Raw genomic sequence first — 13,452 nt, 5'->3', positions numbered from 1 at the left:
ATGTCACACTGTTAGACACGTCTTTAAAACGCACCAAGTATACTAGTTATATCAGATCGTTAGGTGAAGAACTGTATATCTGTTCCTTTAGAATCTTTAGGAAAGGGGATTATTACCTTTAGGCAGTTTATTTGAACAGTATGCTTTTGAAGAGATTATTTAAAATCTCTTCAATAAATTGGAGACAGACGTGTCACTCTTAGACACTTATATGAAATGTATCCTCATGGAACGGATAATTCAAAATCCTTGGACCTAGATACTGAACTAAGAGGATATTTTTATTAGAACAGGGAAAAAGTTTATTACCCTAAGTGAGGGGACGACCTTGGCCAGCCAACACCCGCAACGCCCGTTACTTCTTCGATTTCCAAAGTCTCTTGACTTCTATACAGAGAATTGTACCAAACCTTCGAGACTGATTCCTTCGGAACCTCTTTCTGTTCGAGTATGATTTTCGTTGTCTGCTTTCGTCCAATTTCTACCGATCTCTGTTCGATGTCGTGTCTAGAAGATAGGTGTAAATACCATTGTGCAACAACTAGAGACGTTCTCAGTTTCCGTTCTGTACATTCTTTGATTTAGACTCCCGCATTGCGTCCTTCCCACTTCATCACCGCCCAGCCCCTCTTTAACGACCTGTTTTACAGCGAGCAACGGGGTTCTCTAAGCCCAGATATCTGTATTTTCCTCCGACAGATCCGTTCCGTTGAACCTGGCGGGGACCGGAGGATACGGCCGACCGATCTCGGTGTAACATAGATGTATACTGTTGTAAGATACAATTCCATGTACGCGCGGACGACATCCCCCCACACCGTCTTCTTTCAGTTCTCTGTCTCTACTTTTCTGTTTTTCTTTTCTGTTAGATACTCTCTATCCAGGGGCACGGCCATTGTACAGAGTTCGCGCGCCAAAGACCAACAGAGAGGGTAAATGAATATACTTTTCTTCTCTCCGCAGCTTGTCAACCGGGCTTTAATCCTAAACGACGTCTTCCACACATCCCTGACTAACCGTCCTTCTGCTTTTACAGAACTCCACACCTGTAAATAATTTTCTTTTGTACACTGTTAATATTATCGTTTAGCGAAACGGTGGACGCACATTCGACAGGCTTTCAAGGCAACTCTGCCACCCCCTCCTACAACCCCACCATCCCCCGTGTTGACACGCATATGGTGGAGGGACAGTCCTATAAGATGGCCTTGAACCGCCGATTCAGTTTGCGTCTACTCCTCTATAACAGAACTTATAATTTGTCGTGTGTCTGTGGCGTGTGCAACCGACCAACGTCTACGAGTCTAACCGATGTATATTATTGACCATTTAGCGATAGATTATTGGGACAACGTTCTTTTTTTTTCTAAGCAGTGCTATTACACGTGTATAACAAAACGGTGCATGGCTTTGGCAGTACGACTGTGTGTGCGCCTGTGCTGGCTCCGTACAAGCTGACAGGGTTTTCTGTTTTGGCCAGCCATACGGTCCGGAGATTACTATATGTTCGACGATCTGGACGACGACGACGTCACTGACATGATCCCGGACACCGAGTCCGAGAAGGAGGAGCGGGGACGCCGTCGCGAGCAGGAGCAACGTGGTCGCAGAATGACCATATCCGAAGTACGTACACCCTCGAAACGATCGAGAACGATTGCCGCGTGAGTACGGTTACAAGCCGAACTGTACGCTCTGAAATCTCACTGTACGATTTTCTGGTTTGTCCGCTGCGAGTTTATCGGCCAAGCAAACAATGACTAATAACGAATCCGGATCGCTTGATCAGCAAAATTCTTGACGACACACCCGGGGACGTTCATCGGTTTACTTGATCCAATCTCGGGACGACTCTGCCAAACAAGCTGAGACTCGGCTAACCCTCTATAAAAACCGAAATTTGTTCAAGCTCGAACGTGGGCTGCGACTTGAAACTGCGTTCAAAAGTATTAGCTGGACAGGGTTATAGCTCCGCTTCTGTTGTAGATAGAAGAAAATTGCACCGGCGATTTTACATAGTTCGTCGAGAGGCTCTCTTATCGGCCAGTTTTATTTTTTTTTTACGGAACTGCATCGGTATCGTTGCAACGTGCCATCGCGATCTTTCTTTAAATAGAACAACAGCATCGTTTGAGTCGTCGTGTGATTCCGATGCATCGATGTTGCATCCTGTTGCGTTCGAAATGACACGAGCAGGCAAACGGTGCAAGGAAATCCTAACTTTCTATTTAAGAATGAACTGCACAGTATGCAATCGTGCCGGTGCAGTTCAGTGTAAAAACGAACTGCCGCGGCTTAATAAACGAGCTCTAGGAAGGTGAAAAACTGCTCGAAAGGTTGCCGAATCATTATAGAGGGTTAAGATGCCATCACCCGTACACTATAACCGTGCCGATCATGCCCGAATGTTTGACCAAACACACGACAGAGTTTTGTAGCTACGTGTGCGCATAAATTCTGGCATTTCTTGCATCCACCCTCTCCCCCGCCACCCGCCCACATTCTCTCGATTGCCCCTCGCCCCGCATTCTCTGATCTGCCCTTCGACCAACCCCCCCGAGTATTTGGCCCAACGAGGAGTACCACCAAGGCGGACACGTGGAGGCAGAGCGTGGACGAAGACGCGAGAGATGGCTTTAAAGAGTCTGGTCGTTGCAGTTGATGAACACGCTGATTAAGACAGACATTGAGATCGCGACCCACGTAGCCATGTACGGAGGGACCGAAAAGGACGCGCTGAGACTTCGTCGCAGGAGCGTACCGTTGACTAGGAAGAAATCGTCAATGTCCTATCTCAGTGCACGCTCCGAGACCGACACTGCGATGGCCACCGATGTGAGACCCCCTTCAAAAGGCTGCATGTCACTGCTACAGGCTCTCTCTATCTCTCTTTGCCACCTCTCTCCACCAATGCCTTCTCCTCTTTCATTTTCGTTTTTAATCGACTGCACCGTCCGACAGACTATTTTCTCCGATCCGATAAAAACGGTGGGCCATTTTCACGGATTTTTGGGGTGCTGAGCACGTGTCCAATTTTTAATTCCATTTTTTTAATTATATAATATTTAATTTTTTAACGCCTCAAGTGACTAACCAGTGACACGTCGCTCTCGATAACATTTATTAAAAACTTAATCGTAATAAACCAAATCAAATAATTCGTACGCCAATTTATTTTACTTGTTTCTTCACATTTTCAAACTCCACGTTTCTTTAGCAAACCATGATTTAATAATAAAAAGAAACGATAGGCAACTTCAGTTCAGATTCTTGAACTTCGATGTTCGTTTAAAGGTTTAAGAATTTTTTCTGCTATTTTCTGATATTTTTAACAATAATAAATATGGTTGAACGTGTTTAAACAGCGATGTGAACGTTTAAACACGTTCTATTATAATGTTTGGATGCGTTTGAATATGTCCAGGCATGTTTGAACGATGTTCAAAAAAAAGTAACAAGTCAAACTCCTTGGACATTGTTAAAAAATCTTTAAATTTATTTATTTCATATATTTTCTCAGCAGAAAAAAATCCGTCAAAATTGAAACTTTAATGAAAGCAGACGATTTTCGTGTTCAGCACACAAATATCTATGAGAATAGTCCAGTAATTAACGAAACGTAGAATTAGGGTTGGACAGTGTTAATTTCGTTCTCCCACATGATCATCGACCATCGTCTTAATTCCTCCCATCTTCTATTTATTCGCTCTCGTAGCCTCTGTAACGTTGTTTCTAATATTGTTTAATCATCGATGTCTTAGTCCAGTAGTTCTTCATATTCTCACGTGTTAACCAATTTTAGTTAGCTTACATTGTATCCTCTTATTATTTTATTTTTGTTTTTGTTCAATTTTCTTTTTATCATTCGTATCTTGTGCCATACGTTGGGACGATGTTTCGTTTTTTTTCGGTATTGTTTCTGTTTTTGTTTCTCTGTTTTTTTTTGTTCATTTCGTTTATTTTGTATATTTTGTTTATTCACTCGGACACGCTCCCCCCTAAGCCGCCACAAAACATACACACACACACAGACACATATACACAGAGACTGGTGCGTTCAGATATTGTACAGTTAACGGCGAGATCCACGTACACTTAACACAATAATGATCACACGACGCAGGTGGTTCCAGCCGCTAGTTATTACAGCGCTTCTAAATAGTGTAAGACGAGATATGTATTATCTTTCCTATTTTACGCATCTTCCAGCTTTGTACAAACGGATGCGGATTTGTCCCCGAGCTATTATTTTTTTTTGTTGTATCTCTTTTTTTGTAATTATTTCTCTATCTTTGTTAATATATTGTCGTCCCTCGTTCGTGACGTAGTCGCAGTTGACAGCGGGGCGCCTCCGACGTTGGTGTACATAATTCGCTCGATATCTTATCGCTTAATTTGTTTCTCATTACGTTTACAGCCAGTTTTAGCACCGTAATCACTCGCTTGTTATAACAATAATCATCGATGTCGAGGAGCCGCCAATGGACCACGCAGGATTCGAAGCGGAAACTTTCGAACGTTCGAGTCAACGAGCGAAGTAAAACTCACGAAAATGTTCGAATAAAACAATTCTAATTCCATGATCGAGTCAGAAAATTTGAGAAACAGTAATTGCATTAGCCGCTGCAGCTTCGAGTCCCGCGTGCCGGGAAAACGGGAACCTCAGAGCAACGTTATAAATCATGTGCCCGTGAAATTAGGGCGGCGATAAGACCAGCCTAACGTCGGCCGACGTCGAAACCGAGGGGAAAGAAGAAACAACGGCGGAGCCTGCGAAAACTCCGGAATCTTCCGACTATGGCGAGGATAAGGTCGATGGACCCAAGAAGAAAGAGGGGGAGGAGGAGGAGGAGGAAGAGAAGAAGGTGTCATTTGTCACATACTTCAAATTCCTGGTTGTGATAATCAATAGTGGCCTGTCGACAATGACCAAGTACCTGAACAGATTTTCTAGAGATTATAGATACATACGGAAAGTCCTGGCCAAGGAGAAGAAAGTGTTGAAGGTACGAAACGAATGATTTCATTATAAACGTAATTGTTTTCGGTCGTTCTATCGATGTTCACGCTCAATGTAAATTCTCAGGCGAAGCCAGACTTTCGAATGGGGATGCGACTGGGCATCAGTCAGATGTGGCAGCCGATACCTCTGATGAAAACGAGGTGAGACAACGAATAGTAAACGGGATCGATCAGAATCTTATCTTTCTTAGCTTCTCGGATATCTGTTCGTAGACGCTTAGCTGTACAGAGTATCGGGATAGCGTTTCTCTGAAGATAGATCGAGAGGAGACCCCAAGAAATCACGAAGAGAGGATCGATACTGTCATCCTAACATTTTCAATTTAACTGATTCCGGTTCTTAACAATGTGCAATTGGCAAATCGTATAAAACAATACAGGCTGTCCCATAATTATGTTATCACCCGGAAAGGGGTGATTCCTGAGATCATTTGAAGCAACCTTTTCCTTAGCGACAATGCAATCCGCGGCTTTGTTTTAGAGTTATTAACGAAAAACACTGACCAATGAGAGGCGAGCTCGCCGCGGCTTCGACCGCTCGATGACTGGACCGTCTTGCGCCAGCTGAGCTCGCCTCTCATTGGTCAGTGTTTTTCGTTAATAACTCGTAAACGAAGCCGCGGATTGCATTTTCGCTGAGGAAAAAGTTACTTCAAATGATCTGAAGAATCAGCCTTTTCCGGCTGTTAATATAATTATGGTACATTCTGTATATAAGCAATTATGATGCTACGCTAGATCCCGTGTTGATCCTCTCGAGTATCGTAGTTCTAGATCGTCGACACATAGCTGTAGTAATGGTGTGCTTGCCCCTAGTACTTCGTTCATCGTAGAATCGTCCGTGAGAAAGGCTCCCTTTCAAGAAGACGCGATATTGACCCCGCCATTTAGGCTAGAGACTATACAGTAGAGGCTAGAGTAGTAAATGTGCTCGCTCTGACAGATCGGAAACTAATGGGAACGCTGAGGAGCAATACGATCCCGGCGAGGGTCCCAGTCGACCTCAATCTCAGGAGCCAAGGTACGATTTGGTTAAATCAGCTTCGTTTGTCTAGTAGATGTCAGTGCTGTGTCCCTACTCGTTTAACTTCCCACTACATCCTCCATCTGTCTACGTGCCCTGTAGTTCCATCATTCAATAATCGTCCGAGTACTAATGACTTCCAAGACTACTGTTGTAACCATTCTGCGGAACTTTGCGCAAAAGCAAAACATGTTGCATCAATCGTAAGAGAAAGATGCTGCATACAGATTCAATGTTTCCTTTAATAATTTCAAGAAGCTCACTTGAATTATTTTAATTTGTCCACTGTTTTAAGTTGCTGCTTTGCGTTTTCTTTTTGTCATAAATGCTTGAAATCCGCAATCCAATTGTTACATACTGTTGGACTGGATTCGTCTGCCCCCACTACGAGTTCCTGGCTTCGCCCCGCCCATTGTAGGCGGAGCTGCGCAAGGAAGTGGGGATACAGTGGCCTTGAGAAAGTTTAAACCCCGATCAAACAGTAGCTCCGATCACTTACGCTAACGTAGAAGCGCATTTAGACAATTAATCACGATAAAGCTAGATAAAAACTATTGGATAAAACTATTAAGATAAATCTATAACTATAACCATAAGATAAAATTATTAGTCGAAGCTGAAGCTCTGTGAATAAAGTTCAATGTACTCCAACCTTCCACGCGAACCTGTTGCACCGAACACCCACGAATCCTGCGCTGTGGTTCGGTTCGCAGAGATCCATGATGTCCCTTTTAAACAACAGGAATACAACAACGACATGGATCGAAGCGATCACTTCCCCGTCCGAGGAACAGTCGTCGTAAGTCCCAAACCCTTTTCCCTCCCTCTGTCTCTTCTCATTTATGTAATCGTAATCTCAGATCAGTGCTGTCCGCACACGGTTCCTTGGAAAACAAGCACTGACGCTCGAACGTAACTTGACACAAACGTAGAAAGAGAGTAGTATTATTTTTGCCAGGAAAGGAAGCTCGCTGACGGTCCCGCATATCCGAATTCTGGCGCCGAGTTTGGAGCGAGGATTGGACATGTCCTCCTCCAGGTATCGAGAATGCTCCCTATGAAATTTCTTACGACTGCTCGACGCACAATCTGATCATCGTATGCAGCACGTGCTCTATCAATCACATTTTGTTCGATGTTTGCTCCTCTTTTCAATCATGCTACGCCGAACGTTCGGTTTGCATACTGCAAGCTATTCATTCGTTAACGCATTATCCGCTGAACTATTTGTTGATGCGATGCGCAGCTGTTTTGGCATTCGAGAATGTTGTCATGAACTGTTCGACAGCAATTGTTCGACCAAACTGTTCTAGCGACTTCTTTTGGAATTGTTATTTAGAACAGATCGAATTTTATTTGCTTCTAGCATGGAAATTGCTCTGAAGACGAACAGTCGAGTTTTAATCAGCAGGAAAGAACGTCCATAGTCGGACGAACTTGGTCAGACTTGATTAATTAAATTCCGGTAGAATAGAAAATTGCGACAAATTGAAGCACATGTTTGGTGGTAAAATGGTAGCCTTTGAACCCTGTGGTTCGATGAAATTCAGAATGACGAGAAGATCGCTTTACAGAGTGAACCATAGAAATAAAATCGTTTATTTTTCGAAATATTCGAAATCACTGTACAAAAAGAAATATATTAGATTCGTTTGCAGAACTTTTTAAAGACATTCACATACGATCACGAGACAATGTTTTTGTTCTTTCAGCATCACTCACGGTGGAGGATTCTCGCGATCCCCAGCTTTCAATGTGCTTTTGATATTCGCATCACAGAAGAAAATAATTTATTTTCTTTCCTCTGTGTATCGCTGTCGAAAATCATCGACTGACAGTTTAAGATAATTAACATTAAATAATTCCGTGTACAGCACCCTATTCTCGGAACTATCGCCGGTGCAACACGACGACGAGGGTGCAGAGCTGTCCGAGGTCGATCAACCTCCGATCATCCAAATGCTGGCGTCCATTTGGTTCGGAATTCTGGCGCATTCGAGCCTCCTCTGTTACTTCATGGTGTTCCTTCATCAAATTAAAAACGCATCCGTCCTGTCCACCCCTCTGCCTCTCATGGTGTTCTGCTGGGGTTCCTTAACCATCCCCCGTCCGTCGAAAACGTTCTGGGTCACTCTGATCGCTTACACCGAGGTGAACCATACCGTTCTTCTTTTAACAATTCGCCCAAAGATTCGAGCAACCAATTAATCGAATGTCTGTCTCTACAGGTGATTGTTATTGTGAAATGCATTTTCCAATTGGAACTACTGCCATGGAACAGAGACGCAGCTCCGAACAATCCTCTTTTCGCACCTAGGATCATTGGCGTCGAAAGGAAACCAAATTATGCACTCTGGGACCTCCTGCTTCTGCTCATGGTGTTCTTCCACAGGTGAATTGTTTTAAACATTTTCGACATATACATTGCGATCAGTATTGAACAATGTTCAGTCTCAAATCTCAATGTTCAAAATCGATGTGACAAATGTCGATAAAGGTACAATGGAAAAATCTAGATGATTCTAGAAAAATCTAAAATAGGAAAAGTGGATATTTAAATTAATTGCAGAAAGCTGACGAAGTTTATGCTTCCAGGTTCATGCTAAAATCATTGGGACAGTGGACATCGCCGTCTATCAAGCCGAGGAAGATCATCCCCTCTTCCTTAACCATTGTCTCGGCCAAACCGCCTGACAAGGGGCAAGGGGAGCCTGTGTCTCGACAGGACGAGCCAGAGTACGTTAATTTGTTCTATTAATAAATTATCTATATTTCAAACATCGACCAGGTAATATTTGTTATCTTCCCTCAGCGATGGAGTGACTGTAGTAACGCCTAAAGGGAAGAGATTGAACATGCAGGCAACTGGCGAAGGCGAAACCGTTCCAACAACCGATGAACACGAGAAATTGGTCGCAATTCAGGGCGAAGAAGTAGATCCTTGCGTGGAAGAGGTGCCAACAGCTGTGAACATGTCGTAAGCATTCTAGAACATGGAATTTATTTCTTGAGACTTCAGATTCATTTTTGATAGACTTGAAGATTCATTTTTGTAAGCAGCGATGCAAGAGACTTAGAGACCCAGAGACTTCTTCGTTTCAACGAATAAACTGCCCCGAATTCCCCTAATTTTTGCGACTGCCGAGTCCTAAGTTTCAACTAATTTTCAGGGTAAATAAGTACGTCCAGCCGACGCAGCAGTTCTTCAAGCAGATCCTCAGTCCATTCGGCAAAGAGAAGACGAACGTGTACGCGTACATGTTCCTCTGCGACTTCTTCAACTTCCTGCTCCTGATCTTCGGTTTCTCTGCATTCGGAGTGAGTGTCCTTTATCTTGACGCCATAATATCAAGCGCTGATCTCTCTCTGACACGTAGACGCAGCAAGGCGACGGTGGAGTGACCGCCTACCTCCAAGAAAATCGCGTGCCAATGCCTTTCCTGCTGATGCTGCTGCTGCAGTTCGCCTTGATAGTCATCGACAGAGCTCTGTTCCTGAGGAAATCGATCCTGGGAAAGCTGATCTTCCAGTACTGGCTGATATTCGGCGTTCACGTCTGGATGTTCTTCATTTTGCCCAGTGTAACCGAAAGGTAATTATACCAAACCCCGACCGATCGGATTTTCTGCGAATAATCATCGTCATCAACGATTACAGGCAGTTCAACGACAAACTTCCGCCGCAAATCTGGTACATGGTGAAATGCTTCTATCTCTTGCTGGCGGCTTATCAACTGCGACAGGGTTATCCGACGAGGATATTGGGCAACTTCCTGTGCAAGAAGTACAGCATCGTCAATTACGTCTTGTTCAAAGGGTTGGGACATCTTCTGTCTTTAGTCTTTATAGCTTTAGGCTTCATAATTAGTCTGAAACGTGATTTGGTCTTTCAGATTCATGCTAGTGCCGTTCTTGTTTGAGCTGAGGGCTGTGATGGACTGGATCTGGACGGACACGTCCATGACGATCATGGACTGGTTCAAGATGGAGGATATTTTTGCGAGCATCTACCAAATTAAGGTACACTCTACTATTTCTATGAAATCTGTGCGAAGACAATGATTAAAATAGTATTTTAAAGAAGTCACTACAATAATAATGATTCAAATAGAATTTCAAAAAAGTTTGTACAAGAGCAATGATTCAGATACAATTCCAATGATACCTATACAAAGGCAACAATCAGACTAGAATTTCAAAGATGCTTATATATATAATAGATATTATATACAATATAGTGATATATAGTAGTATATAGTATATAGTAGTAATAGTATATAGTAGTATATAGTATATAGTAGTATATAGTAGTATATAGTATATAGTAGTAATAGTATATAGTAGTATATAGTATATAGTAGTAATAGTATATAGTAGTATATAGTATATAGTAGTAATAGTATATAGTAGTATATAGTAGTAATAGTATATAGTAGTATATAGTATATAGTAGTAATAGTATATAGTAGTATATAGTATATAGTAGTATATAGTATATAGTAGTATATAGTAGTATATAGTATATAGTAGTATATAGTATATAGTAGTATATAGTATATAGTAGTATATAGTATATAGTAGTATATAGTATATAGTAGTATATAGTATATAGTACATAGTAGTATAGTAGTATAATATAATATAATAAATGATTGTGAATTGATTTTTAGTGCATGAGAGGGTTGGAGACGGACTTCCCTCAACCAAGGGGCGTGAAGAAGAAACAATTAAGCAAGTATCTAGTGGGAGGCGGTGCCCTGTTCCTCATTATCGGACTCATTTGGTTCCCACTGCTGCTGTTCGCACTTGGCGGCACAGTCGGCGACTCGAACCTACCTTACGATGTATCCATGAAAATTCGCATCGGTCCTTACGAGCCGATCTACTCGATGTCAGCGCAAACCAGATCGATCGTCGGATACACCGAGGCCGAATACACGGAATTCCATAATGTGTACGCGAAAAATAAACCGGCGGTCACATTTCTCGAGAACTACATTCATTCCGACGTCGCCGCGGTGAGATTAAGCGGATCCTCGCGGAAGCTATGGAGCATATCACCGCCAGACTTGCAACGGTAGGGGAAAAATGTGTGAAAGTTTGATGAAGCAAAAGCTCACGTTTCTCACCTCGTTCGGCAATAATTGCAGAAGACAGTTCAGAAACGGAGAAAAGAATAATTACAAAACGGACATATTCGTTCCCATAATTTGTTAGATCAACGTCGCTGATTGCAGATTGAAGGCAGAGCTAGAAGACAACAGTACCACCGTCGTGATCCACGTGGAGTGGACAGTGTCGCGGAAAACGTACGCGAAAGACGCGAGCGAGGTGACAAGGAAGTTGCGGGATATTCCGTTGCCACCGTACGTCGATGGAGAGTTCAATCCCGTCAGGCTGAGACTGGCAGAAATACTATCGACCGACGAGGCGACGCCCCATAACGGGACCATAACGTTGCCGAGCGCTTTCCCGAAGTTCTTGAAAGTGACCAGCATAACTACCGACGTCGTTCCCCAATTAATGCAGATAAGTGAGTAACGACGGATCCAACGAGACGGAGCAGATCTGCAGCTTGCACAATTGTGTTTCAGGAAAGGGGCCCGACGATGAGGAATCCGAGCCGAACGACAGCTATCTCTACAGGAGCATCAACCTGCACTTGTCCACAGATGCAGCTTGCTGCGCTCGCCAGAAATGGTGGGTGGTCAAAGAAGTCTGCAACGACGACCTGTACATTAACCAGCTGTACAAAGTGCCATTGAACAACTGCAATTACATCATGATGTTCTTGTTCAACGACAAAACGTTCCCCGAGGAGCTGAGCTTCATCAGCGGCTTCGGGTAAGCTCGAACGAATCGCCTGATGCTAATCGTTGGCAACTTAATTTCTGGCCCGGACAGTGGCCGCTTTTGCTAAGTATGGAATTTGATCTACGCGAGGAAAGGGGGATGAACGTGGCTATGCTTTTATAGAATCCTGGGATTGTACACCACCGCGGTGATAGTGATAAGTCAGATGATGAGGAAGATAGTGAGCGACATGGCGCCGAAGATCATGTTCGACGACCTGCCCTACGTGGACAGGATCCTCAGGCTGTGTTTGGACATTTATTTGGTCCGAGAGAGCGGGGAATTGTGTCTCGAAGAGGATCTGTTCGCCAAATTGATCTTCCTCTATAGATCGCCGGAGACGTTGATCAGGTCTTGCGCCTAAAATCATTGTTGATCTTTGTTAATCACTTAATTCGAAACAGGTCTGACGAGGATTGAAATGATTCCAGGTGGACGAGACCACCGGAAGAGGGCGAGAGGACCGACAACGAAGACCAAGATGAGATAGAGGATGACAGAGAAGAGTCCCAAGCGTAAACGAGATTATGGGAAAGCTTGCTTCGCATCCTGCTCGGTGGGAGAATCCCGGAAAGTGTTATGATAATTATTATAGGCAATTTGTTACCTAGGGAAGAGAATATTTATGACGAATCCGTCGACAATTCGGAACGATGACAATAGAAAGCGCGATTGTCGGCAACGCCGTATCCGAAAATGATTCGAAACTCAGGAATTTATGGCCACCGCGTTTGTTGCGATTGTTCCTATCTTCGAAGAGTCTATTGCAAACGAGCATGTATATAAAACAGGTTGAACAAAAAAAGAAACAGGGAACACGCGTGGGGGGGATGCTAACGTGACGATAAGAAACGGCTGATAATTGATGAAAAATATCGAGAATTCCGCCGTGTTTGTTTCACAAAAATATACCACGTTCCGGTGATCTTTATTTTAATATTTATTATATAGTATTTATTAACGTACGGATTAATATTCTGATCATCACACGTAACAGTAACGCAAGGAAATGATTTTTACACAAGTGCTTTGAACATTTCACAGTTCTTGAAACGTTCACGTCGTACCATTCTAGGAGATAGTGCTTTTCTTTTTTTTTTAATTATTATTTGTCAGGTCGAACCGACGGGCATTTCTAGCAGTGATGCACTTAGTGTCGCATTCGTGTAGGTAAGGAAGCGATTATCTAACCCTCGGGGATGAACAGTGTATGTCCCAAAAACTGCCGTCATCGCAGAATTTAGTTCTTTTATACCTTTTCTAATCATCGACACACCTAGCTCTGTCATTCATCTCTGCCATGATCCGGCTGCCTAGCCAAGCGTCTCGCGCTCGTTTTATATGTATATCGATTACATTTAAACAAAGATTTAATACCGCAAAAAAGAAGAAGTCATTGTTTGTACATATACATTTTACGATCTGCATTCGTCGGAACATTGTATCACGTCGCCTTGATACGTCTTATAAAAATATAATTCAAATATAAATTGTTTCGAATCAGTGCTGACCTATTTTCTTCCACCTAACAGTTCCGTTAATTACGAATGAGAA

The 13,452-nt window shown here is 43.0% G+C and overlaps 1 protein-coding gene across 7 annotated transcripts in view; it reads left to right on the top strand.

Moving 5' to 3' along the window:
- Piezo (piezo type mechanosensitive ion channel component) overlaps nucleotides 1–13,401 on the top strand; it is a 38,198-nt gene extending 24,797 nt beyond the window's left edge. For 3 of the 7 annotated variants that reach the window (XM_033478836.2, XM_033478870.2, XM_033478853.2), the window contains 20 exons: nucleotides 870–932; nucleotides 1,481–1,626; nucleotides 2,659–2,835; nucleotides 4,701–5,006; nucleotides 5,087–5,163; nucleotides 5,966–6,043; nucleotides 7,005–7,085; nucleotides 7,921–8,197; nucleotides 8,275–8,438; nucleotides 8,642–8,782; nucleotides 8,859–9,023; nucleotides 9,217–9,364; nucleotides 9,424–9,638; nucleotides 9,704–9,862; nucleotides 9,939–10,065; nucleotides 10,716–11,122; nucleotides 11,283–11,578; nucleotides 11,640–11,889; nucleotides 12,022–12,249; nucleotides 12,330–13,401. In XM_033478836.2, the coding sequence (XP_033334727.1) occupies nucleotides 870–932; nucleotides 1,481–1,626; nucleotides 2,659–2,835; nucleotides 4,701–5,006; nucleotides 5,087–5,163; nucleotides 5,966–6,043; nucleotides 7,005–7,085; nucleotides 7,921–8,197; nucleotides 8,275–8,438; nucleotides 8,642–8,782; nucleotides 8,859–9,023; nucleotides 9,217–9,364; nucleotides 9,424–9,638; nucleotides 9,704–9,862; nucleotides 9,939–10,065; nucleotides 10,716–11,122; nucleotides 11,283–11,578; nucleotides 11,640–11,889; nucleotides 12,022–12,249; nucleotides 12,330–12,417 (3,593 nt within the window). In that variant the 3' untranslated portion in view covers nucleotides 12,418–13,401. The remainder of the gene's footprint in view (nucleotides 1–869; nucleotides 933–1,480; nucleotides 1,627–2,658; nucleotides 2,836–4,700; nucleotides 5,007–5,086; nucleotides 5,164–5,965; nucleotides 6,044–7,004; nucleotides 7,086–7,920; nucleotides 8,198–8,274; nucleotides 8,439–8,641; nucleotides 8,783–8,858; nucleotides 9,024–9,216; nucleotides 9,365–9,423; nucleotides 9,639–9,703; nucleotides 9,863–9,938; nucleotides 10,066–10,715; nucleotides 11,123–11,282; nucleotides 11,579–11,639; nucleotides 11,890–12,021; nucleotides 12,250–12,329) is intronic. The other 4 variants (XM_033478843.2, XM_033478887.2, XM_033478862.2 and 1 more) reach the window with 4 other exon arrangements.
- The last annotated feature ends 51 nt before the right edge of the window (nucleotides 13,402–13,452 follow it).

This window comes from Megalopta genalis, chromosome 4 (assembly GCF_051020955.1).
Source record: "Megalopta genalis isolate 19385.01 chromosome 4, iyMegGena1_principal, whole genome shotgun sequence".
Classification (NCBI taxonomy): Eukaryota; Metazoa; Arthropoda; class Insecta; order Hymenoptera; family Halictidae; genus Megalopta; species Megalopta genalis.
Note: the sequence above shows the minus strand (reverse complement) of the source record. Positions and strands in the feature narration are given on the sequence as shown.